Source organism: Nuphar pumila, chromosome 6 (genome assembly GCF_984573655.1).
Source record: "Nuphar pumila chromosome 6, dmNupPumi1.hap1.1, whole genome shotgun sequence".
Lineage (NCBI taxonomy): Eukaryota > Viridiplantae > Streptophyta > Magnoliopsida > Nymphaeales > Nymphaeaceae > Nuphar > Nuphar pumila.
The window spans coordinates 4,265,412-4,292,300 of NC_143254.1; the positions used below are offsets into that span (position 1 = coordinate 4,265,412).

A 26,889-nucleotide genomic window follows, 5' to 3' on the forward strand; every position below is an offset into this window, starting at 1 on the left:
TATTGCACAATTCTTATATATAGTCACTTGTTATGAAGAATCTAATATTGTTCAATGAAAAAAGTTAATAATCATGTATAATTATATGTTTTTGTAACTTAACTGGTGATATATTAGCTTGAAGTTTAGTTATTTCCATGTCTTATTCATGTGCTTACACTATAAAATATAGAGTCCTGACTCGTTCGAGTCCCCGAGTCAACCCGCTGACTCGCGAGTCGAGGATTGGGCAATCCGAGCCCGAGTCACGAGTTTGCCAACTATGCATGTAGTATTTACTTTAAGGATCAGAAATAAACACTTACAAAAATCTATTTACAAGCTTTTTTCCTGTTGTAGCAGATGCTTCACCTACATCACTTATCTAATCTTCAAGTGCCAAAGTGAGACTTTTATATCAATCACAACCATGTAGAAAATCTATTTATAAACGATGCATGTTAAAAATCACTTGCATCCCAAGGTACAGCTAATAGGTGTATCATTTTAATCTGAAAAAAGTAACATCAATCAGTGAAGCCATGACATTTCAGAGATTTTGAGGTGAAAAAAGTCTAGTAAACTTGTTAAGGCTGTGGATGTTACTAACACTCAGATACACAGGCAGGTGTGCACAGAAATCTTGATATGATGGGAAATCTTTCCCTAGCTTTATTATTCTCCTTGATCTTTTTGGCACATGCTTGCCATATTTTGTTGTTGAAACTATGTGATTTTGATCAACCTGAGTACTGTGGAGTAATGCTAAACGCCTCAGCATCACATCTACTGGTACTTTTGATATTAACTTACCAAAATTAGTGTGCCACTGAAACTTCAATCTTTAGAAACCACCAGAATTATAGAGTGTGGGAACTATTGAAATTTTGAGAGTTTGTTTTCTGTCTTGAATTTGGTTGCTTGATGTTGGAGGCTTAGTAAGGCACAGGTTTTAACTGTCCACTTGGTGGAGTTATAGATGGATTCTGGAGGGCTGGGAAATGAGTCGTCTTTTGCAAGTTGGCTTGGAAATAACCTTTTCTAGGTTTCTAAAACAAGGTTATGTTCAGGTAGATGAGCCGGTTTTATGAGCTTTACATGTTAAACAAGCAGAGACTGAACGAGGTTGGTTTATCTTTGTTCAACTGGTGCTTGCATGTATCACAGATCAATGTTTAGAAATGTTGGTCAGTTGAGAGTTCAAATTACTTTTTAGAGCATTGCTTTTATTCATATGAACAAGCATGGACTTGGCTCATGCTTGTGATGTCCAGCTCAGCCTCGGCCTTTTCTTGCAGCGGCACAAGCTGGAGTTCAAGTTTGGATTGAGCACAACCGAGCATAAGCAACACAAGCTCAACCCATTGGACTTATTTATTAGCCATGTTGGAGAGGCTCTAGGTTCGACTTGGATGACCTCTTGATCTTGTCTCTGTCGAAAGGTTTTGGTCTTTGGTGATAAAAATGTTAAATGTGCATGACTTTGTTCCTGTAATTATTTTTATTAAAATATATAATTATTAATTAACTGATAAGGTCTTCTAGAAATTAAAGGAAGATTTGTTATATTCCATTTTTTACAAATTTTCAGTAGCCATACATATGTTTGGGGAGAGCAAACATAATTAGAAATTTTACCAAAAAAAGAAAAAAGATATAAGATAGCATGTACATGCAAACAAAATATTTATTTTTGTAAATATACTGGTGCACATATATTACATGCGAACAATTGTTATGCATTATTTTCATTTTTATCTCACATTCTAGTGTCTAGAGTGTATGCTGTATTTGTTCAGGTCCATATGCATATACGGGGTTCATATTACTGATTCATCTTGGGAGTACAAAATGCTAGTTTTTCACTTTATGAAAATAACCTTGTTCAGTATGCTCGGGGGGAGGAGTGGACTATCCTGTGTGACACCCTTGCTTCCAGACTAATGGTGGTGGGCAACAAGTTAGCTGCTACTCTTTGCTATATTTGTGCTGGAAATATTGATAAAACTGTAGAAATTTGGTCAAGCAATTTAAAAGGTGATCATGATGGGAGGAGCTATGTTGATCATCTTCAGGTGATAATTTGTTGCTGAAATTTCATTTCTTCAAATACTAGTTCAGACTGTGTTACTAAAGGTCTACTATGTTTTATATAGGATTTGATGGAAAAGACAGTTGTCCTTGCTTTAGCAACTGAACATAAGCGCATCAGTGCATCTCTGTCAAAACTAATGGAGAACTATGCTGAACTTCTTGCTAGTCAAGGACTTCTAACAACAGCTATGGAGTATCTAAAATTATTGGGAACAGATGATTCCTCCCACGAACTAGCTATCCTCCGAGATCGCATTGCATTCTCTGCAGAAGGTGATAAAGTAACCAGCTCCTGTTATATATCTGTCATTTTAAATTGAGAGCAAATAGAGGCAGCATCCTTATTTTAAGTTTAAAGTACTTCCTTGCTAAAGTTCTTTACGATTCATTTGGATCTGCCGGGGAATATTTTACATTGTGATTGGGTCATCTGATTTCAGTTTTATTTATCTTATAGATGTTAGAAGTCTGCTGTCATCATCATGGTTTCAGTTTCTTTATCTGCCACAATTTGTTGGTTTTGTATGCAGTGCTTAATCTTATGTTTTTTATATGGGGAATTGGTTTTGCTGTACTTATGTTCCATTATTAGCTCTCTGTATTTGTAACAGCTGAAAATGTTATGTATTGCATGTTATGCTTTTTGCCACTTCATATTGTATCTTTCTGCATGTGATGGCGTTGTGACAGCTTTGCCCCATCCCCGCTTATATACGCTATACATCTATACATGATTTTTTTTGGCTGTCTAGAAATTAAGGATTTTGATCAATAATGAAAATAAGAAAATGATATATAAGGGGATAAGCATATGAGAAAGAGGGATACAAGTGAAGGAAATAAAACCCCAAACAGAACTTCAAAAGAAGCACACAAAAGATCTTTCTCAATGAACACAAAGGTTCATTCAACACACTCGCAAGAACCAAAATATTCAAAAGAGTGCACACACGAAGAGGGAAAAAATATATCTCATTAAAGTGGGATAAACCCACACACAAAAGTCCTTCAAATACACAAGTAAAAGCCCATATTTATAGGGCTGAAAAGAGCTAAGAGAGGGGAGTCGTTGGGCTTCCAACGGCTCTAATTGGAGCTGTTGGGAGTCCAACGTCTCCCAATAAATGCCAATAAATGCTTTATGCTTTATTGACTGAAAAGTCAATAAAGGCATAAGCCTATTTGAATGTCCTAAAAACAGAAAATAAAAGTGCTTTATGATTTATTGATTGAAAAGTCAATAAAGGCATAAGCCTATTTGAATGTCCTAAAATAGAAAATAAAAGTTATTCTAACTAGCCTAATTCTAATTAAACTAAGAAGCTAAACTAAAGAATAAGATTACATATAATATAGTTATCTCACATATGAGATTAACTATGAGATTACAATTTTAACACTCCCCCTCAAACGTACGGTTGGACAACCCAAAGTTTGTCTAAGAGAAAATGGAACCGGGGAGCAACAAGAGGTTTGGTAAAGAAGTCGGCCAACTGATATTCATAGAAGACATATGAGAGATCAATGGTGCCGTATAAAAATTCCTCTCGTACATTGTGGCAATCCATTTTGATATGCTTCGTTCATTCATGGAATGTTCGGTTGCTGGCGATGTAAATAGAGCTTTTGTTGTCGCAACATAGTTATGATGACCCCGTAGTCGTAACACCCATGTCTTGAAGCAGTCTTCTTAGCCATACTACTTCCATAGTGGTTGTAGCCATGGCTCTATACTAAGCTTCAGTTGATGAAAGAGAGACTTTTTGTTGCTTCTTGCACCCCCAAGAAATCAATGATTCGCCTAAAAACACACAAAGACCTGTAGTTGAGTATCGATAATTGGAATCACCCCCCAATCTGCATCAGTATAAGCAGTTAATTGTAGTGAAGTAGACAAAAAAATCCTCTACAAACAGTGGTTTTAAGATATCTGATAGTTCGTAATACTGTTTCCATATGAACAATAGTGTGAACATGCTAGAATTGACTTGCTGTGTAGACAGTATGTGCGATGTCCGGTCGTGTGATGGAAAGGTAAGACAATGCCCCAACAAGCTGTCTGTAAGGTGTTGGGTTCTCAAGTGGTTCTCCATCATCAATCTTCATTTTGGCATTAACCACTTCAGGAGTGTCAACATTTTTTCATCTGTGATTCCGGAGTTGTTAATAATATTAAGAGCAAATTTCGATTGAGTTAGTAAATAACCTCTAGGAGAATAGGCCACTTCGATTCCAAAGAAAAATCTTAAGAAACCCAAGTCACTCATTTCAAAATTGTTTTTGAGAATTTTTTTGATATTGTCAACTCCTTGTTTATCACTCTCTGTGATGATCATGTCGTATACATAAAGGAGAATAATAATAATACCTGCATTAGATTTTTTAATAAACAAAACTGTATCAGTAAGACAAAATTGAAAGCCAAAAGAAGCATAACTTGACTAAATTTGTCATACCAAACCTTTGGAGCTTGTTTAAGTTCATATAAGGCCTTATGTAAACAAAGAGCTTTTCCTTGAGAAATCTTAATACCAGGTGGAGATTCCATATAAACTTTTTCAGCTAGACTACCATTAAGGAACACATTCTTGTCATCCTTCTGAAAGACATGCCATTTCTTTACAGAGGCAAGAGCAATCAAAGTTCTTACAATGGTCATTCTAGCGACCGGTGCAAAAGTTTCCTCATAGTCTATTTCATATTCCTGGGAATAACCTTTAGCAACTAGAAAAGCCTTAAAACGTTCAAGAGTGCCATCACTCTTGGTTTTGACTTTATATACCCAACGACATCCTATAGGTTTCTTTCTTGATGGAATATCTTGAATAGTCCATGTATTCGTCTTTTCTAAGGCACATAACTCTGTTGACATGGCTTCAACCCATTCAAAATGTTTTTTTTGCAGTATCATAATTAGAAGGTTCTACGTATGAATGTAACAGGGCAATATACACTTGGTACTTTGGCGAAAAAGACTCATAAGATACACATTTTTCAGGTACTTTTGACACCCTAGATGATCTTCTTGTTTCTATACGATCCTATGCTTTAGTATATTTTTCTAGAGCATAAGGTTGCTCTAGGTTATCTCGTCTAAAGTATAGAATGCATTCTGGATGAGATGATTCAGTACTTATCACATTTTGATCTTCTTGATCAACATCTTCCTTATCAATCTTTGAAACTAAGTCCAGTAGAAAGGAATATTCATCGATTTCTGTAGAGTTTTTAATTTCAAAAAAACTTTCATTTTCTAAGAAGGATACATTTCATGACACATACCTTTCTAGTTTCAAGATCAAGGCATCTATAACCTTTTTGATTGCTTGCATAACCAAGAAACACACATGGAATAGCACAATGTGAGAGTTTGCCATTTTTGTTGAAGAAAACAAAACATTTACAACCAAATACCCTTAACCTTGAATAATCTGAGATTTGTTTGAAGAGTTTTTCAACAGGTGAAATATTGCTTAACAGAGAGGATGACATTCTATTAATTAGATATACCACGGTTAGAGTGGCTTCGGCCCAAAATTTTTTTGGTACTAGATGAGTGACGAGTAGTGTTCTTGTTGTTTCTATAATATGCCTATGTTTTTTTCCTGCTTAGTCATTTTGATGTGGGGTATACGTACATGATCTTTGATGTGAAATACCATGTAAATTTAAGTAATCATTAAATTCTTTTGACAAAAACTCTTCCCTTGAATAAGTACGAAAAATGGAGATATCATTCTTAAATTGATTCTTAACCAGTTTATGAAATATTTGAAAATGAAAAAATACTTCGGATTTATGTTTGAGAAAATAAATCCAAGTATGTCTTGTAAAATCATCTACAAAAATGATATAATATGAAAAAACCCCTTCGGATATAACAGGTTCCAGACCCCATACATCATAATGCACTAACTCAAAAGGTCGAGAGGAGACAAAATTTCTTTCTTGAAAGGGTAATCTCTTCATTTTTCTCAGAATACATTTTTCACATTTAAATGTTTCAGAATTACAAAAGTTTTCTATATTTGGGAAAAACTGAATCTTGGATATGATAGGATGACTAAGTCTCATGTGCCATAGATTCAAGTTCATTTTCTGAACATTACAACAAAGTGTATTCTTAGAAATTTCCAAAAAATCCATGTAGTATAAGCTTCATTCTCTATGGTCTTCCGCAATTAGCTTCCCTGACTGGTGATCCTGTACTCGACAACCACGAGAGGAGAATGAAATGTTATATCCATGGTCAGATAGTTGAGAAACAGACAAGCGATTGAGATTTAATTTGAGAATATATCTAATTTGTGGAATATGAAATCCTTTTAAGTTTTGAGATTTTTTTTCAAAATTTTCTATTGCTTTGATTTCTAGTGATGTTCCATCGGCAGTAAAAACATTAGATCCATTTGAGTTATGATATTCGGATAATATTTCAATATTCAGAGTCATGTAAAGAAGCACCTGAGTCAAGAAACCATAGAATTTTACCTGGATCGGAGGTTCTCACAGAAGAGACAACAACTCCCGTAGATGAAGATGCTGTTAAAATATATGTAATCTATCTATATATATATATATAAATATATTTATCATATACTACCCGATAAGGGGTAGTTTTGTAAACTTGCCCAATAGGGGCATTGTAGACTTTTTCTGTTTCTTCTTTTTTCCTTTTTTTCTTATTTCTTTTTTTGTTTTTTGTCTCTTTTGTGCATTAAATGCACAACCATTGGGGGCCCCAACAAAGAGTCGTTGGGCCCTCAACGGTCACAATTGTGACCGTTGGGAGCCCAACGACTCCTTGTTGGGACTTCCAATGGTCCCTCTCTCTTTCTTTTCTCTAACTCTCCCTCACTCCTCTCTTGCCTATAAATAAGTGGGGTCTCCCCCTTTGTAAGTGTGGCTTCTTCAAGCCCTTTAGTGCCTTTATAAGATTTTATGCTTTCTAGCCATTATTGGCTTTTGTGTATGTCCTCTTTTGGACTTGTTCTTTGATTTCTATGTGTGAATGTCCATTGTAGGACATACATTTCTTTTCCGCATATTTCATTACATGGTATCAGAGCCTTGTTTGTGCTCTTGATTCATATAGCTTGTTGTCTAGTTTTACCTCTCTCTTGGTTTGTCCTCCATTCTTGATTATATGATGGAAGGAGAACAAAAGATTGATCTCTCCTTCAAGCTTAATGGTACTAACTACATGATGTGGGCCGCCGCCATGGAGAACAACCTCAAAGGTAAAAAGCTTTGGGGATATGTTATGGGCACCATTAGGGAACCTCAACTTCAACTTACGAAAATGGATGGTGATCAAGAAAAAACTTTAGAAGAAAATGCTCGCATGAAGGCTATTGAAGATCACCAATCCAAGGTAGAAGATTGGGAAAGTAAGCATGCAAAAATTCTTGCATGGTTCATGAACAACGTGGAGCTAAAGATTTGTGCCAACATTGCTAAATTCCGCCTAGCAAATGAAGCATGGTTCTTTATGAAAGGTATGTATACCCAAAAAGACCTTGCTCGTCAATTCTTTATCCAAGAAAAAATCCATACCATTAAGCAAGGTGAAATGAGTGTAAGAGATTACTATAGCACTCTTGGACCTTTATGGGATGAGCTATCCCTTCTTGAACCCAAATGGGTATCTAGTGAAGATGTGGAAATGCGAAGAGAACAAATGGAAAAAGAACACTTTTTCCAATTTTTACATGGACTTAGGCCCGAATATGAACAAGTTAGGTCCTCCCTTCTTCGTAGATCAAAACCGCTTTCATTGGAAGATGCCATAGCCGAAATATGCCAAGAAGAAACACGTCTTGGCATGATTAAAGGAGAAGATGAAGTTCTTGCCGTGTCTAAACCCGACAATCATATGAAATCTTATAAGCCTCCACACTTTGGGAGGCAAAATAACTATAATGGCAATTATAGGAAAGCCATTTGCCATCATTGTCAAGAACCGGGTCATATAAGACCTAATTGTCCAAAGATAAATGAACCTCCAAAAGGTAAAGTTGCTATTATTGAAGAAATCCCACAAAAGAAGGAGGAGCCAATGAAACGAAAAGAGTCATTTTCTCTTGCTCAACTATCCGAAGCACTTCAAATTCTACTCAAATCGCCGTCAACTTCGGGAGCCGCCATTGCCTCTTCTTCTCCTCCAGGTACGCCTTCTTGGATTCTTGATTCTGGAGCATCTTTTCGTATGACCCCTATTGAAAATGGACTATACAATGTATGTAGCAACTCCAAAAATTCTTTTGTTTCCACCGCCGATGGTACCTCTTTGCAAGTTAAAAGTTTTGGAACCTTAGACTTTTCAAAAGATTTTTTTGTGCCAAATGTAAGAGTAGTACCTCAACTTAATTTAAATCTTTTATCTGTCTCTCAAATATGTGATCATGGATGTGAAATCTCCTTCTCAACCAAGGATTGCTCTATACAGGATCTCCAGTCCGGGAAGCGGATTGGGCAAGGCCATAGGAGGGGAGATCTCTACTACATGAACAATTTGAAACTTCCCATTAACTCATTTTGTAATCATGTCCAAGATAAAAATATTGAAACTTGGCATCAAAGACTTGGACATTCAAGCTTCTCAAAACTGTACTCCTTTCCTTTTGGAAAGAAATTTTGTAATGAGAAACATTTTGTTTGCAAGAGTTGTATTTTTGGAAAAATGAAATCCACCCCTTTTCCAAAGAGAACATTTGTGTCCAAAAGACCCTTTGAATTAGTCCATTCGGATGTTTGGGGTCCTTCTCCGGTCATATCAAAAGGAGGATACTCATATTATGTTACTTTCATTGATGATTTCACTCGATATGTGTGGATCTATTTTCTCAATCTAAAATCCGAAGTTTTTAATTTCTTTAAAAAATTTCATATGATTGTCAAAAATCAATTTTCAACTAATATCTCCATTCTTCGATCCGATTTCGGTGGAGAATATCTATCAAATGAATTTCAAGAATACTTGGAAACCAATGGCATTTGTCATCAAAGGTCATGTCCTAGGACTCCTCAACAAAACGGTCTAGCCGAAAGAAAGCATAGACACATCTTGGAAACCACTAGGACTCTTCTCATTTCCAAAGAAATTCCAAAATGCTATTGGGCCGAAGCCGCCTTAACTTTCACTTATTTGATAAATAGAATGATATCCTCATCTCTACAAAATATATGTCCATATGAAAACTCTTTGAAAGAACACCCAATTTTAATAGATTAAGAATTTTTGGATGTAAGTGTTTTGTCCTTACACATAAAAGAGATAAGTTATCTCCCTAAGCTATCGAATGTGTGTTTTTAGGATACGGAGAAAATAAAAAAGGTTTTAGGTGCTTCGACCCCAAAAGCAACAAACTATATGTATCCAAAGATGTTACCTTTTTAGAAAATGAGAACGGCTTTGAGAAAAATAAAGATATTGATGAAAGCGAATATGCTTTCTTATTTGATCTTCTCTCTCAAGAAGATGTGACTCCTCACGAAGAGGATGTTCCTAATGATTTAGAGGATACTCCTCTTAGTAATGTTGAAAATGGAAGTAATGATTTTGAAAATAGGTCAATTCAAACCTATGCTAGGCGTGGTCAAGAAACTCCCATAAGCGCTTTAGAAAAATATTCTCAAAATTCCAACATAGAAGAAACCTCTTTAAGGAGATCTAGCCGAATCTCCAATCCTCCTAATAGGTTTGTTTCCTATGAGTCCCTAACACCTAAATATAGGGCATGCCTAATTGCTTTACACTCTTATCATGAACCATCACACTATAATAATGCCAAAAATATTCCTCAATGGGTTGTAGCCATGAAACTAGAACTTAGTGCCCTTGAAAAGGCTAAAACTTGGAAAATAACTTCATTGTCCACTGGAAAGAAGTCTATTGTGTTAAAATACGTGTACTCATGCACATATATTTTGAAATATAATCCTTAAATATACATATATATATATTTATATATATATAAAGATACGTATACATATATATATATATATATATACGTATCTCTATTTATATATACATAAATATATATATTTTATCTTCCTAAAATACCCTCAAGGGTATTCTTGTAATTTGGCATTTTACGCATATTCCAATTGGAATATGCATTGTAATTTTTTCTTTAAATTTTTTTTTATTTTTTTATTTTTTGTTTTCATAAACCATTGGGGGTCTCCCAAAGGAGACGTTGGGAGCCCCCAACGGTCACAAATGTGACCGTTGGGGGCTCTCCAACGTCTCTTTTGGGAGCCCCCAAGGTGGCTCCTTTTTGTGCTTATAAATAGGGGATTTCCCCTTTGTATTTCTTACTCCTTGGAGGAGCTTGTGCTCCATTGTATAGGGTTTTTACCCTCTTCTTCCTATTTCTTCAATAATATTCAACTTATGACTTTAAGTTATATTTATCCCTTTTATGGGTTTATGTATTAGCACTTGATGTGCTTGTGTTGTTCCCTTAAGTGGGTATATTCGCACTTAATGTGCATGTGTATGGGTTCATTATCGAACGTAAAATATTCAAAGTCACTTTCTAACATGGTATCAGAGCCCAGTTACGATGGGGTTGTCTCTTGGCGCAACGGAAAGCGTGGTGCTCAAGAAATGGTGAAGTATTCTTTGTTCCTTCTCTTTTTTAGAAGTTTTTCGGTATGTATCTCTTTTCTTAACATATTATGCATTATGAAACTATTTTTTGCACATTTAGTGTTTTTTGATAGTTGAATCATTTACTTTTAATATATTTTAAAAATATCTCTTTTTAATTTTGGTAAACGTGTTTATTGTTCAAATATATAATTCTTGTTTATATAAGTTATCGATTCCTCATTACATATAATAGTAATTTATGTTTTTCAAAATTGAAATTACATATAATAGTAATTTATGTTTTTTTTTAAATTGTTTTCAATTATGTGAGATTTATGATTCTTTCATAAGAATTTCGTGATTAACCTATAAATTAACTTTTTATATATAATTTCTTGCTAAATTAATGATCTTTGCTTAAAACTCTTGTGTATGGTTTTTAGTGCCTTTTTGTGAAAAAAAATTATATATATATATATTGATATAATGAGAATTTCTCGCATCTAAATATTTGTTGTTTATTTTAAAAATCTTCTCACACTCTATAGAGTGCATAGTGTATCTATTGCATCCTTTGGTATAAAAGATTTTCATTATTTTGATTTTTCCTCTAAGGATGCCTACATTGGCCATAATATGGTTTTCCTTGTCTTAAATTGCATATGATTGCATAATTAAAGCTTGAGAGTCTCAAGCATTTGTTTCTTTTTATGAAATACATGCTTTATTGCATGTTTGCCTTTATTACGCTTTTTGCGTATTTTGTTCAAGTGATTGTGAAAGTGTCTTTGTACACTTCTTTTATAAAATATTTATGCTTGTATACATATTGTCTATAGATATTTTCACATAGTACTCTCTCTTCAATAAAGAGATGTTTTTATTGCCTTCTTTAGGGCTTGTGTTTGTTTTTATCCCTAAATGGACTTGTAAGATTGTTTCTTTTATCATTATAAATGCTTCCGCAATATCTTAGTACATGTTGTCCTAAATTTGCACGTTTAAGATTATTGCCATTTTGCATCTTGGTATACATATAAATTGCTAATTATAAAGGCTTGATTTGTTTCTTGGATTATTCCAAATCTTTTTTCCCACATGACATAGCGTAAATATTTCATGTTGTGTTGATTAAGTCTTTTTATAATGATCATGATTAAACATAATTTCGTATATATACAACATTATTGTCATATGACATATTGTTGTGATTAATTATGTTGGACCTTTGATTCAATTTTTAATCGGTCCTCTTTTCTTTGAAAAATGATTCCTAAAGTGTTTATTGCCTTTTTGTGACATTTATATTTGTCCATCACATGTTATTTAATACATCATTTGTTTGGCCTTATTATTGTTTTATTAGAGATGTTTGCTGAGGTGAGTTATGGGCACCTCGTGTTATGTCATTTTAGTTTGTCCACTTACCATATTATAGATGGTGGTTGAGGTGAGTTATGGGCACCTTGAGACTCTAGAATGATTTGGTATATGAGTGTGTCACTCGTTTGATGTTGGCCATTGATCTATTGGATGCTCTTATTTAAATATAAATGTGATGGATATATGATGTTTGAAACCTTAAAATGTTTTAAGGTATATTAAAATCAAGGTTTTGGGGATTATTGCCCAACCTTTTATTGTTTATGAATCAGATGAGTGCTTTTGCACATTTATGTTTTGTGCTTTTGTCCACATGTGTTCTTGGTGTGTGTATATTCACACATTTATTCCAAAATGATATTGTTATGGGTATTCTTTTTGAAGAATATTGTTTCAAGGTTTTATTTATATGTTTGTCATTACAAGTTTTATTGCCTCAAAAGTCTTCTCCTTTTATGCCCCTTATCTAAGTGTCATTATATGTAGACAAGAATTTTATTACACCTTCGTGTGTTGGTAGTCCTTTGTTGGCTTTTGCTTTCTTTATCTAGTAGCTGAACACACTTGTCTTGAGTGTTATTTTATGTAGACAAGGCACGTTGATTCACACCATGGTGTGTGATTTTAGTCCATGTTGGCGTTTGTGTCCTTGTTCTAGTCGTTGAGATGTATGCCCATGGTTGACTTATTTCACTCATTTCAAGTGCCATCTTATGTAGACAAGAGATGTATTGTGTTTTAGCTCATGGTTGGCTTGTTACTCTTGTTCTAGTAGCTGAACATACTTGGTTTTGAGTGTATTTTTACGTAGACAAGAGATGCTTTTGGTCCATGTTGGCGTGTATTCTCTTGTTCTTTTCGTAGATGCACTCATTTCAAGTATTATTATATGTAGACAATAGGTTCTTTTGCACACCTTTGTGTGTGTCTTTGGCCTTTAATGACATTATATTTATATTCTTGATCTAGTAGCTTATACACTTGATTTGTGGGTTTTGGAGGACTAATGAGGTAGTTGCTTGTAGTGGATGAACTATTATTGAAAATTACAAAAATTTTATTCATAACTTGGGTTTTTAAGTAAATCATATCCATGATATGTTTTTAAATCAAATTGATATTGTAGCATTTAGTCTATATATTAAGTGCTTTCAGTTTTTCGGCGACTTTTTGATATGCATAATGAGTCTTTTGTCTCAAATGATATTCATTTTTGAATCTAGGGTGAACATTTTAATATACTTAGTCAAATCATGATTCTTATTTATGACATTTGTTTGACATAGATTTTCTCCCTAAAGATGTGAAAAACTCTATTATGCGTGTTAAATATACCTTTATAAAACCTCTCTTATTGAAAATCATATTCGTCATGCCTTTGAACATTTGTATCCGTGTTCTTTTAAAAACCTTTTTGAACTATTGTGTTCATTTTGACTAAAGTATGTTTGGAGCATGGTCATTAATGGTTTTTTTAAGTGTTAATTCATTTTATGATAGTATATGCATATGCTCATTATGGCCTTTTAGGCCCTCATTCAATAAAGCATATGTAGCTCATGCCTCTTCGTAGGCTTATTATGGTGTCCCTTAGTGAACCATTTTGTTATTCCCCATTATGAGGTTGTGTTTGTCCAATGTTGGACCTTATGAATGCATTATGCATTCTTGCAATTCGTTTCCGCTCACTCTTTAACATGATATTTGATTTTTGAAACTTTGGTTTTCTAAATTTTCTTTTCATGCTAAAGTAATTATCCTATTATGCATACATTTTTGCACCTTGTTAAGAATATTCCATTTCAGTAAAGTACAAAAATATTTTTTACTTGTTCTTTGTTGTTATTCCACAGGATCTTGGAGATAGGACAAAGAGAAGTACCCTGGATGGTTCGGGAAATGTGTTCCCTTTAGAAGACAATTGGAGGAAGCCATTTTCAAGCTTCAATTGCATCCTTGCCGAATCCTCTTGGAGTTTTTCCCTTTTTTTTCAATCTTTTCGTTTCCCCGCAAAGATTGAGGGGGGGGGGGGGTGTTAAAATATGTGTACTCATGCACATATATTTTGAAATATAATCCTTAAATGTACATATATATATTTATATATATATAAAGATACGTATACATATATATATATATATATACGTATCTCTATTTATATATACATAAATATATATATTTTATCTTCCTAAAATACCCTCAAGGGTATTCTTGTAATTTGGCATTTTACGCATATTCCAATTGGAATATGCATTGTAATTTTTTCTTTAAAATTTTTTTTATTTTTTTATTTTTTGTTTTCATAAACCATTGGGGGTCTCCCAAAGGAGACGTTGGGAGCCCCCAACGGTCACAAATGTGACCGTTGGGGGCTCTCCAACGTCTCTTTTGGGAGCCCCCAAGGTGGCTCCTTTTTGTGCTTATAAATAGGGGATTTTCCCTTTGTATTTCTTACTCCTTGGAGGAGCTTGTGCTCCATTGTATAGGGTTTTTACCCTCTTCTTCCTATTTCTTCAATAATATTCAACTTATGACTTTAAGTTATATTTATCCCTTTTATGGGTTTATGTATTAGCACTTGATGTGCTTGTGTTGTTCCCTTAAGTGGGTATATTCGCACTTAATGTGCATGTGTATGAGTTCATTATCGAACCTAAAATATTCAAAGTCACTTTCTAACATATTGGATGTAGATGGGTCTTCAAAATTAAAACTAAAAGTGATGGGCCATTAGAACGTTATAAAGCTAGGTTGGTAGCCAAAGGATATGCTCAAGAGTATGGAATAGACTATGAAGAAACCTTCGCTCCCGTAGCTAGAATGACTAGTGTTAGGACTCTTATTGCGGTTGCATCCGTTAAAAAATGACCTATCTATCATTTGGATGTTAAGAACGCATTTCTTAATGGCGAGCTAAGTGAAGAGGTCTATATGGATCCTCCACCAAGAGTATCTATTGGTGAAAATAAAATTCTTAAAATAAAAAAGGCACTATATGGGTTAAAACCATGGTTGCCAGTTGAGGAAGCGGGAGCGGGAAGCGATACGGGAAGCGGGAGCGGGAAGCGAGGCACTTTCAAAATTTTAGGAAGCGGGGAAGCGTGGGACCACTTAGGAGCGATTCGGGAAGCGTCTCGGAAGCGACCTAGGAAGCGTCTCAGAAGCGACCCAGGAAGCGTCTCGGAAGCGAGGGGGAAGCGAAAAAAATAAAAATAAAAAATAAAAAATACAAAAAATTTGAAAAAACAGGGGAAGCGAGGGGGAAGCGTGGGGGAAGCGAGGGGGAAGCGTTGGGGAAGCGTGGGGGAAGCGCGCTTCCCATTAAAGGGAAGCGCGTCCCCCATTAAAGGGAAGCGCGCTTCCCAAAAAAGGGGGACGCTTCCCCCCACGCTTCGGAAGCGCGACGTTTCGCGCTTCCGAAGCGCGCTTCGGGGAAGCGCGCTTCCCCTTTTAGCTAGGCGCTTCTGGTAACTCTGGTTAAAACAAACTCCAAAGGCTTGGCATGACAGATTTAGCAATGTAATGACTAGCTTAAATTTTTGTTCATGTTATACTGACACTGCGTTATTTGTGAAAAGTGCAGGGTCCTCTGTAGTTATTCTACTACTATATGTTGATGACATGATCATCACTGGAAATGATGAGCAAGAAATCCGTGATATTAAGAAAATTTTAAAAGAAAATTTTGACATGTCTGACCTTGGTTTCTTAAGATATTTTCTAGGTATTGAAGTTGCATATTCTTCCCGAGGGTATATTCTCTCTCAGATGAAACTTGTTGCTGACATTTGTTCCAAGTCTGGAATTTCGGATGATAAGAAGACAGAAACCCCTGAGGTTATCAATGCAAAGCTAAGGCTGGAAGATGAGACACTTCTCGAGAATCCTACTCCCTACCGTCAACTCGTTCGGTCTTTGACATACTTATCCATCACTCGGCCAAACATAGCTCATGCAGTTCACTCCGTCAGTCAGTTTCAACATGCACCTACAACTGTGCACATGAGTGCAGTCTTAAGGATTGTCAGATATATTGAAAACACCATAACTAAGGGAGTTTTTCTTTCCTCTTCATCATCCCTTGATTTAATTGCTTATACAGATGCTGATTGGGGAGAAAATCCCAATGATAGAGTCTCAACCACTGGTTTTTGTGTTTTCTTAGGTGACTATGATTTCTTGGAGATGCAAGAAGCAGCATAAAGTGTCATTATCCTCAACTGAAGCGGAATATCGTGCAATGGCCACTACAACCATGGAGCTTGTATGGCTTAGAAGTCTCCTCTGTGATATGGGCATCGTCATCTCAATTCCTTCGAAGATGTGTTGCGATAACAAGAGTGCTATCTATATTGCAAGCAAACACACCTTCCATGAGCGTACTAAACACATTGAGATAGATTGCCACTATGTTCAAGATGAATACCTAAAAGGAACCATAGCACTGCCCTACGTCACATCCGAGTACCAGTTGGCGGACTTCTTCACCAAAGCTCTTGTTGCTCCTCGTTTCATGTTTCTTCTCAACAAGCTTTCTGTTGTATCCCCGTAAAGCTTGAGGGAGGGTGTTAAAATATATGTAATATATATATATAAATATAAATATATTTATCATACACTACCCGATAAGGGGTAGTTTTGTAAACTCGCCCAATAGGGGCATTGTAGACTTTTTCTGTTTCTTCTTTTTTCCTTTTTTTCTTTTCCTATTTTTTTCTTATTTTTTTTTTTGTTTTTTTGTCCCTCTCTCTTTCTTTTCTCTAACTCTCCCTGACTCCTCTCTTGCCTATAAATAAGTGGGGTCTCCCCCTTTGTAAGTGTGACTTCTTTTAGCCCTTTAGTGCCTTTATAAGATTTTATGCTTTCTAGCCATTATTGGCTTTTGTGTATGTCCTCTTTTGGACTTGTTCTTTGATTTCTATGTGTGAATGTCCATTGTAGGACATACATTTCTTTTCCACATATTTCATTACAGATGCTCCCTTGAGTAGTGGTCTGAGTGCTTCCACCAATTGTGCAAGAGACATACTCTCAATGGAAGTTTCACTTGATTCTTACAGTGGTCCGACATAGGCAACCTTTTTCTCATTAAGGTCTCTTTAATTTTGGACAATGAGTTTTTACATGTCCAGATTCACAGCAATAGTTGCAAATAATTTTCTTTTTCTCAAAATCATCATTTCCTCTTCCATAGTTGGGAGGTTTGTAAGTTTTGACAAAGTTTTTCAGGTTTCGAGATGGCTAGAACTGAGTCGTCATCGCTCTTGAAAATTCTACTTTTTAGTCTATTTTCTTCCATACTCAACTCCTTTATTGTATCTTCTATTGACGGCACTTTTCCACGATGGAGAAGAATAGACTTAGTGGATTCAAATTCTGATTGTAATCCACTAATAAAATAAAAAAATGCTCCACATTTATTTGGTTTTGGCGGAGTTCAATATCTTGTGGACAATGCCACTTTGGTTCAAGAAGAGCTAATTCTTCCTATAATTCCGACAAGCCTAATGCTTTTGTCTCCTTGAACCATATTCCAAACTTTTGTTTGTAGATTACACACATGTGCAATATCCTTAAGAGAATACATTCTCTTAAGGTAATCCCACGCATCATTAGTATGCTCGAATTTAGCAAGACTCGAGCATTTCTTTATGCCAACACTTGTAATAAGCTAAGACGTAATTTTGGCATGACCTATTCGCCATTCCTTTCATTTTTTTTCATAAGTGAAAATAGCCTTGATCCTTTCTACTTCTGTGAGAGGTATTTCTTTCTCGCCTTCATCCTTGATGAAGATTAATGTAGGTTTCATATCGGTCTCGTCTACTAATCCCCATAACCCCTTTCCCTATATAAGGTGCTTCATAATTAAAGCCCATGTGACATAGTTTGAATCATTAAGCTTAATGGGTTTAATGGTGACGTTATCATTGTCATCCATTTTACAAGGCTTAATAATAAGAAGAAAATGAGACTTAATGAGTGTAGAGAAGATAGATGTACCCTATGTCACAGGGATTTGGCTAGCAGGGTGCCGCACCTGCGTCGACACGATTCGATGCGGGTGCGGTCAACCCGATTTTGGGTCATTTCGGTCTATTTTTTTTGGATTTTTTTTTTAAATTTGCCCTATGAAATGGGCTGCGGAATTTAAAAAAAAATTCTGATGACAGCTGCTTGTTGCTGCTGCCCCTCTTGTTTTATAAAGGGGCACTTGTGTCCACAACATCTGACGAGCTTTGTTGGCATTACATGCTATTCCTGCCTCCAAACAATTAATTTGCAGCGTTGGAAAACATACTGTTAACTTGGAAATGATGATCCATCTTCCTAAAAAATTAAAACCAAAATTCAAGAGCCTTTTGAAGTCTTTATCCTTCAACCATCCAGATCCTTCTTCGTCAAGGATTTTCTCTCTCCATAATAAATGATAATGGTGGTGGTAGCCTTGGTGGCTATTAGTATTCACTTTTCTCCTGACGAGATGGGTGCTCTAGCCGTAGCCTTGTGTAGACCTCTCTTTTCCACATGTCAAATCCAATAAATTTCTTTTAGTTGTCATCTGTGTGCAACTGCATATAAAATGAAATTTGAAGAACCCTAGGCAGTGGAGCCGTAGGCCTCGTGAAGACTCTTTCTCCAACAAACCACATCAAACCTTTCGCTTATATTTTTTTTCGTGAAGACCAGGGAGTTTCAGACACGATTGAATCATGACAGTCAGTAGAACGCAGCAGGCTGGGTAAATCGGATTGCCAATCCTTTCGGTTCATCAATTTTGTCCCGTTGCGCCAAAGTACACAACAAGCAAAACATGGGTAACAAGTCTTCAAAAAAACACACCAGCAAAAAAAAACTGGACGCCCGACCCGCGTCGGGGGAACCCCCGGACCCCCTTCTATATATATATTACGTTTTTGCCCCTGCCGCACCCCTGCACTCGGGTTTTTTGGAAGTGCCGAATCCCCGCACCCGCACCCATGTGACATAGGGTGTACCCTATCACGAACGGTAGATACGAACACACCTCCAAGCTTGTTGATCACTCTGTTATATATACTTGAAGAAGGGCACCTCTTCTCCAAAACTTGAGTGGCATGCTTCCCAATGCACCGAGATAAGTAGCTTGATCACAACCGTAGCTCTGATACCATGAAAGGAAATAAAACCCCAAACGGAACTTCAAAAGAAGCACACAAAAGATCTTTCTCAATGAACACAAAGGTTCATTCGACACACTCGCAAGAACCGAAATATTCAAAAGAGTGCACACATGAAGAGAGAAAAAATATATCTCATTAAAGTGGGATAAACCCACACACAAAAGTCCTTCAAATACACAATTAAGCCCATATTTATAGGGCTGAAAAGAGCTAAGAGAGGGGGAGTAGTTGGGCTCCCAACGGCTCTAATTGGAGCTGTTGGGAGTCCAACGTCTCCCAATAAATGCTTTATGCTTTATTGACTGAAAAGTCAATAAAGGCATAAGCCTATTTGAATGTCCTAAAAACAGAAAATAAAAGTGCTTTATGCTTTATTGTGAAAAGTCAATAAAGGCATAAGCCTATTTGAGTGTCCTAAAAACAGAAAATAAAAGTTATTCTAACTAGCCTAATTCTAACTATACTAAGAAGCTAAACTAAAGAATAAGATTACATATGATATAGTTATCTCACATATGAGATTAACTATGAGATTACAATTTTAACAACAAGATCCCAACTCTTTCTTTTTTCCTCTTAAAATTAAGATAAAAGTAGATATCTGGTCTCTCTCTGTGTGTGTGTGTGTGTGTGTGTGTGTGTGTGTGTGCTCCCTACCCATTTCTATTCTCTGATGTATGCAGATTTCATCATCATTATTCAGTTACTTGATGGGAAAGCAAAGATTTTGGGAATAGCCTCCAAGAAGGGGGAGAGAAACCAATATGGAACCATTTTATCACTAATAATACATATAGGCACCCCAGATCCTCTTGTATTTTATCTTTTCAAGCCTTAATCAATTTACTATCATGCCATGTATCATGACCCAGATTTGCACTATTTAAGTTTCTATAGTAACTAGCCAACTGTAATAACTGCCTGACATCTCTCTCTGACTTGCTGTAAAGTTTTGCATTTGGTTGATTGTTTGGCTACTGTAATAAATGCCCCACAAGTTAGGGGCATCTCATTGATGATGCATGAATCTTATGGTTTTAAATTTTGTGTACATTGCACCTGAATTGTAGTAGTGAAAATCTATTGATTTTTTGTGGCAATCTTTAAGATTCATACTCAAGAAATGTTCAATATTTTTTCCTGTTTGTTGATGTTGCAGAGAAAGAGGGTTTAAAGGGTACACATTTGGACGACATACAACCCCAGCAAACACCGGTATATTGGTCTGACAACTCAGGCTTCAACATGTTTGATGGTTCTCAGCAATACTATCAGGTAGTACTTGAATCTGGTGGTATTTGGAGCATATCTTGAAGTCCCATGAAAAGACACTTTTAACATGACACTTTGTTGCTGGATATCTTTCTCACATGTAGGAGAATGCACAGCCACAGCAACCACTTGGATTACCTAGTAGTCCTTATGGGGAAGCTTATCAGCAGGTTCAGCCAAGGAAGCGGTTACAAGATTACATGAATCAGCCCTCTCAGACGGCAGCAACGCCTTCCCCGGTGTTTGTCCCACAACCAATTCTACAAATTCCACAGGTCTGTCTTACGACATATTTCTTGGATTTCTTTCGTCCTTTTCCCCCTCTTCTTTAACAAATGATTATGTGTTCCCTTTTTTTGCGGTCAAGGGTGGGGGAGGGTTTGGGGTTCAGCAGTTAGTAGTGGGTATGTTCTGCGTCATGTAGATGCTCGTTTTCATTCATGCTAAATGATGGACACATATCATTTTTTATGGTTAACTGCATGAACTGGCTGCAGTTCACATCCTGTAGCTGTATCCACACAGCATGGCAGTTTACGTGGTTAAATACATTTATATGAAGATTCTTGTGGTTTATCAATTCTTTTTTGAACAACATTGCCTTTGTTTTTCTATTTACAAAGCACCTTTATTTTGTGGGAATTTGCTTTGCTGGATTTGTACCTCGTGGTGTTTTCTATGATTTTTTTTTTCACTGGAAAGAAAAATTGTTGGTTTTCATAAACTTCAAAATCTCTCTCTGTGATTTGTTAATCTCTCCATCTTTTTTCTTTTCATTGCCTCCATCCGATGCAGGTTACTCCAACTGTGACAGCGGCACCCCCAGTGAAGCCATTCTCTCCTGCTCTACCACCTGCACTGAAAAACGTAGAGCGGTATCAACAGTCTACATTGGCTCCCCATCTTTATCCTGTGGGTATTTCCATTTTATTCCAATATAAATCCCCATTCAAGATTTGATTATTTATCTTTCTCCAACTCATGAGAAGAGTTTGTTGGACTGTTAGGATGGTCATCCTTTTATTGACACCTCTTTTGATCCAGGGCAATCCAACTCCCTTCTTCCAACCTGGGATGCCGACTTCTATCCCCCATGTTGCAAATGCATCTCAACCAACTCCTTCCTTGCCAAATAAGATGCCTAGTCAAATTATCACGTCAGCTGCTGCACCCAGGGGTTTTATGCCGGTGATAAATCCTGGGTTTGTTCAAAGACCTTCCCAGCCATCAAGCCCAACCCAAGCCACAGAGGCTCAATCAACTGCTATGCCTCCAGCTTTAGGACAAGGCGCACCACCTATTGTGGAGACGGTTGATACTTCAAAAGTATCTGGTAATCTTATGATTATCATCTTATATAATAATGATGCAGCATTAACTCTTTATTTATGATGTATTATGATGATATAAATGGAAGTGACACTGTAGTAGTGTTAACCACACATGCACCACTATCTCCATCTTGCTTCCCAAATGTGTTTGTGCTTGCTTTAGCCCAAGTGTCTCATGCAAATAACAGAATTGCAAACCACTTAAGAGACGTGCTTGGCTAGTACTGTAGAAGTCTAGACCAATCAAAAAAGGAGAAAGTAGTCTGTCACCTGAAGATAGCCTTGTGTAGCTCACATTTCCATTTCTTTTCCATTTTGTGTGCACGTGCATGTGAATGTCTGTTTGCATGCATGTGTGTGTGTGTGTGTGTGTGTGTGTGTGTGTGTGTGTGTGTGTTGTGCAAGCATCCATTTGTAGACAAATTCATCTTGCTAATACCTAAGTTTTGAATTTAAGTTTGTCAGTAATTAGTAGTTCATAACTTCCAACAAAATCACAAACTTTTGCTCTCCTGCTTGATGTATGATTTATCTTGCTAGTACCTACCTTTGTGAATCTATTAGTGATGTCGTCCATAACTTCAACAAAATCTTGTGCTCTTTTTTGCTTGATTCATGAGATTTCCATGTCATGATGCAAGTGTGCCATGATTTTATCTGCTTTTCTCATTGCAGCTCAATTAAGACCAGTCATTGAGACATTAAGAAAATTGTATGAAGATACATCCAGTGTTCTGGGGGCTCCAAATGCTGTTGGATCTAGAAAACGTGAGATTGATGATAATTCCAGGAGAATTGGATCTCTATTCGCTAAACTGAACTCAGCAGATATTTCACCTAATGCTGCCTCTAAGCTTGTTCAGCTGTGTCAAGCTCTAGACAACGGGGACTTTTCTAGAGTTTTAAAATTTCAGGTATATTTTGATATGTAAATAAGTCTAGCTTATATGATGGTTCAAATGCAAAATTGTGTTTTGTTTCCTTCTAAATTGGCAAGAACATAGGTATTTGCTTCCATTTTCTGTCTTCCAGTCTTCCAGAGGTAGCATTCATTTATTCAGTCACCATCATGATTTCAAATGGGCTTTGACCTATGCTAATTAGCAGTTTCAATGTGAGGCTTCTTCTTGTTCTTCTGCAAGGCTTGTGCCTCCTTTCAAAAGGTGTATGCCGGGACTTCTTCACATGTTTAGGCTAACTTATATAGTATAAATTTTGGTTTTTATTTTTTAAAGTACATGTGCCTAAATTGTAGGCTTTGGATTTTCATTATCTAAATAAAGAAGTGTTTGAGTTTGTTTTGGTGAACAGTGATTTTCTTTTCTTGTTTTGGCCCTAAGGGAAAAAAAGAATCTGATTCTTGTCCTCGGAGACTTGGGCTGCCTTGCGCCTGTTTCATTCCTTTGAAAACCTCACCACAACATTTGCTGTTTTGTTAGAGAGAGAGAAAATTACCGTTTGCATTTAAGGGATTTTTTTCATCACTAGTGTATTTGATCGCCTGTTTTTTAACTGCTCCATCACTGTGAACCTTGCTCTCTATGAAGGATAGGAAATGTTCCTCAACCCTGTGGTATCAAAAGGACTAGTTGTTGATCCAATATTTAGGTCTGTTGAGTATGAATATATATGTTAATGCCTGAATTTTATCCTGCTGCTGGTTATTAAGCGATTTAAATTAGTCTTTTTGCCATATAGAATGTATGTCTACCTTTTTTTCAATAAGCAAGCTGGGGGATGACCTCCTATGATTCAAACCTGAGACACCTCTGTTATAATAGCATCCATCTCATTTGACCCCGACATTTGTCACTCAAACCTTGTGTAAATTGGTATTTTCAAGATCACTGAATCCTTGTTTCTTTTTTTTGTGATATTGGCTGTGCCCCCCCTTTATACTTACAATTGGTCGGCAATCTACTTCTTTCATGTGCAGTGTGTGGCTGGAATGCCACTTGGTGACGATTTATTTTTTGTTTCTTACAGGTTCTCCTGACAACGAGTGATTGGGATGAATGCAATTTTTGGCTTTCTTCGCTCAAGCGAATGATAAAGATGAAGCAAAATGTAAGATAAAATCCAATAACTTGGGCATCTCTAGGCCTTTCTGTGCTGCCCATGCCAGCGGCGATAACGATGGCATTTGTGGTCATGGTATCCATTTTCATTACTCATCCATGCAAACACTTGTCTACATAGCAAATTTTTGGATTTTCCGTTTTTATTCAGATGAATTATATAGGATAATGCCCTTCGATTCTTATTCTGAGTTTGTGGCTGTACAAGTTAGGGCGTGGTTGTCAGTTATACATAACAGTTTTTGGTTCCTGAAATTCTGTAGCTCTTCCTTTTTTATTCAATTATTCTACTCTTCCTCTTGGCAGCTTGGGAATGTAAATCGTTGAAGATGTGGATTTTAGATTTTATATTACATGAATGGGTGCATTTTTACATTCCATCTTTGGTTGCTTACAAATTCACAAAGTTGGCTATGACAATTGTGTACTGACTATGACTGCTGTTTGGTTGGTTCCAATTTCCAAATGCGAGGCTAGTCCAAAATTGAATTTTCACTCTGCAGAATTGCAACTTTCTGTGTATTTGTTGCTGTGGGTTGCAAAGTGTGTAGATTTTGCAGCACATGCTAGGTAACTCGATTTTCATCCTACATTTGGATTTGTATGAATGATCACTAATTTGTGACTCCAATTTAATCAGAACACAGTTCATACCTGTAAGATTTGGTTAGTAATCCTGAATCCTGATTGAACCAAACAGAACAGAGGCGTCTGGGAACCTCACCCGCCAAAAATGCCAATCAAGAATGGCCTGCCTCACAGGTCTATTTACAAAAATGAACCTTTCACGGCTTTCTGTAGATGCCGTTAGAATGGTTAGTTTAGATTAGGGGTACGAACAGATTGGATATGGTTGGATATCTGATCCGGATTTGACATATTGTTTCCTATTCAGCTCCAATGGTTTTGGTACAGTTGAAGGGGTCTTGGCCACTAGACGGATGGTCAAACCTCTTGCATTAATGAGGGCAAGGCATAAATAAAAATCAAGGGGCAAGTCCTTGCTTATCCCTGAGTTGAGATCAAAGGAGAGGCTAAGTGACATATGGCTGAGTGCCATAGCCAGAGAGCTGTCAGAGCGGTAAAAGCAAGCTTCAGTTGTAAACTGTTTACCGGTTAGCTGTTGGCAGGTGCAATGGACTGCCTTCTCTTCTTTTCCCTTTAGAAAGGAGACAAGAAGCCGGTCAACATTGAAGCCTCCGCTTTTGGCAGCTGTTACCATACTCGAGTCTGACCCTATATAGTGACACATGCGTTAAGGCGAGTTGATGAGCTAATACGTCTGGCTTACTTTTCATATGTGGAGTCAACCTGACATTAAGCACTGGGACCTGACCGAGTCATATCCAATAGGCATTGATGCATAAAAAAACTCTCTTGCCATGGGGCTCACAGTTATAGAGTGCAGGCCCCACATAAAATGCTGTCATGTGATTGGCTAAGACACTTAGCCATGGCACATAGCCGTTCTCTGGATCCCTACTTCTTATCCCTTGCGAATTCTTGGGGGCAAGGGGTGCATCATGGGTTTACACCATTGGAAAAGCGATTGTAAGTATGGCAGGCTTACCCAACCCGACTAGGTCTCTGATTCTTCCCTGTCCTTCATGAACACATTGTTTCCTATTTAGATCCTTAAAAAGGATCCATGTGCACATGTGCATTTTGGTGGGGCTCGGATTTTCTGAATTGGATTTAATCTCTGTATCAGTATTTTAGGTCAGATTTGATTCAGATTTAGATCCAACAAATTTCATTGTTTACATGTAAAGAAAGTTTTTAATCTTTTTTTTACTGGAACGAGTATTACTACATATATTTTTTTATCTGAATTCAGTCCTAACACAGTTGGATCCAAAATTGGATTTGGATTTACTGCTTAAATTTTGGATCTGACATCATCTAGCCCGTAGCAGATCCCTTTGTGCTCCTTGTTCAGACCATGGATCCAAATATTGGTAATAATCTGAACATCTTAGATTTTAAAGTTGAAAATTTCAAAATTACAAGTGCCAGTGGATCGTGATAATTTTACAGGTTTTGCCTCTTTTTAGAATGCTATGTTCTCATTGCTATATTGACACTTCAGATTTTCATTTTTTTTCCATGAGGAATGGGTAGGGTTTCACACGAGCTGGGATCAAGCTGAGCTTAGTCTCAAAAAGCTCGGCTGGTTCAAAAAAATGTGTTCAAGCTCGGCTCGAGCGGAGCTTGAACACCTAATGTACAAACTCAGCTCGCCAACTTGACTTGTTTTAAAAGTTTTCAAACATGTGTGTAAAGGGCGGGATTTGGACCCTACTCCTCACGCATGAATGCAAAACACCCTAACCACTTACGTGAAACAACCTTTTGCACTTTTTAAGAAACAAGAATTATACATATGCTAAAATTAGTCATTATACGACTGCATTAACCAAGCTTAATCGAGTTTCAAAGCTTGATCAAGCTCGCCTAGTTTATGTTTAATGGGCCAGAGCTTTTGGTCAAGATCGGCTAGTTTACTTATGTGGACGAGTTCAAGCCGAGTTGTACACTCCCAGGAACGGGGATACTATCATTGGGATCAAATACCTAGCCACGCTCGCTAAACCTGTCGCTTCCCCGATGGTATAAACCCGCGGTGCACCCCTTGCCCCCCAGGGAGTCACCTTTCTTCGGCACGAGCAAGGGACGTAATGCTCTTGCCCCTTCTTATATGCAAGGGGCTGACACCCATATCATTTATTTTGTGCGTTATATTTTTTCTATGCTTTTAAGATTTTATGCGTGTAGATATTTTCCTTAAAAGATTTTTTTTTTTTTTTTATAAATTTATTCCAACAGTTTCCCTAGCTGAGAAAGTTCCTGGGCTGGGATATTGTGGCATTGGTTTAGACCTTCCTAGAGGGTGCCGAACAAAGTCCGAAGCCTAAGCACACAAATGAAGGCTTTAATCCAGGCGAGGGCTTTATGTTGGTCCAGGTGGGGCCTAGATGAAGTTCATTAAC

The 26,889-nt window shown here is 36.7% G+C and overlaps 1 protein-coding gene across 1 annotated transcript in view; it reads left to right on the forward strand.

Annotated features, from left to right (window-relative positions):
• LOC149833699 (protein transport protein SEC31 homolog B-like) overlaps positions 1–24,279 on the forward strand; it is an 80,348-nt gene extending 56,069 nt beyond the window's left edge. The window contains exons 15-22 of the mRNA XM_090010961.1: positions 1,869–2,054; positions 2,136–2,346; positions 20,378–20,493; positions 20,595–20,765; positions 21,286–21,402; positions 21,535–21,823; positions 22,497–22,735; positions 23,808–24,279. Of these exons, the coding sequence (XP_089867087.1) occupies positions 1,869–2,054; positions 2,136–2,346; positions 20,378–20,493; positions 20,595–20,765; positions 21,286–21,402; positions 21,535–21,823; positions 22,497–22,735; positions 23,808–23,897 (1,419 nt within the window). The 3' untranslated portion in view covers positions 23,898–24,279. The remainder of the gene's footprint in view (positions 1–1,868; positions 2,055–2,135; positions 2,347–20,377; positions 20,494–20,594; positions 20,766–21,285; positions 21,403–21,534; positions 21,824–22,496; positions 22,736–23,807) is intronic.
• Positions 24,280–26,889: the final 2,610 nt, after the last annotated feature.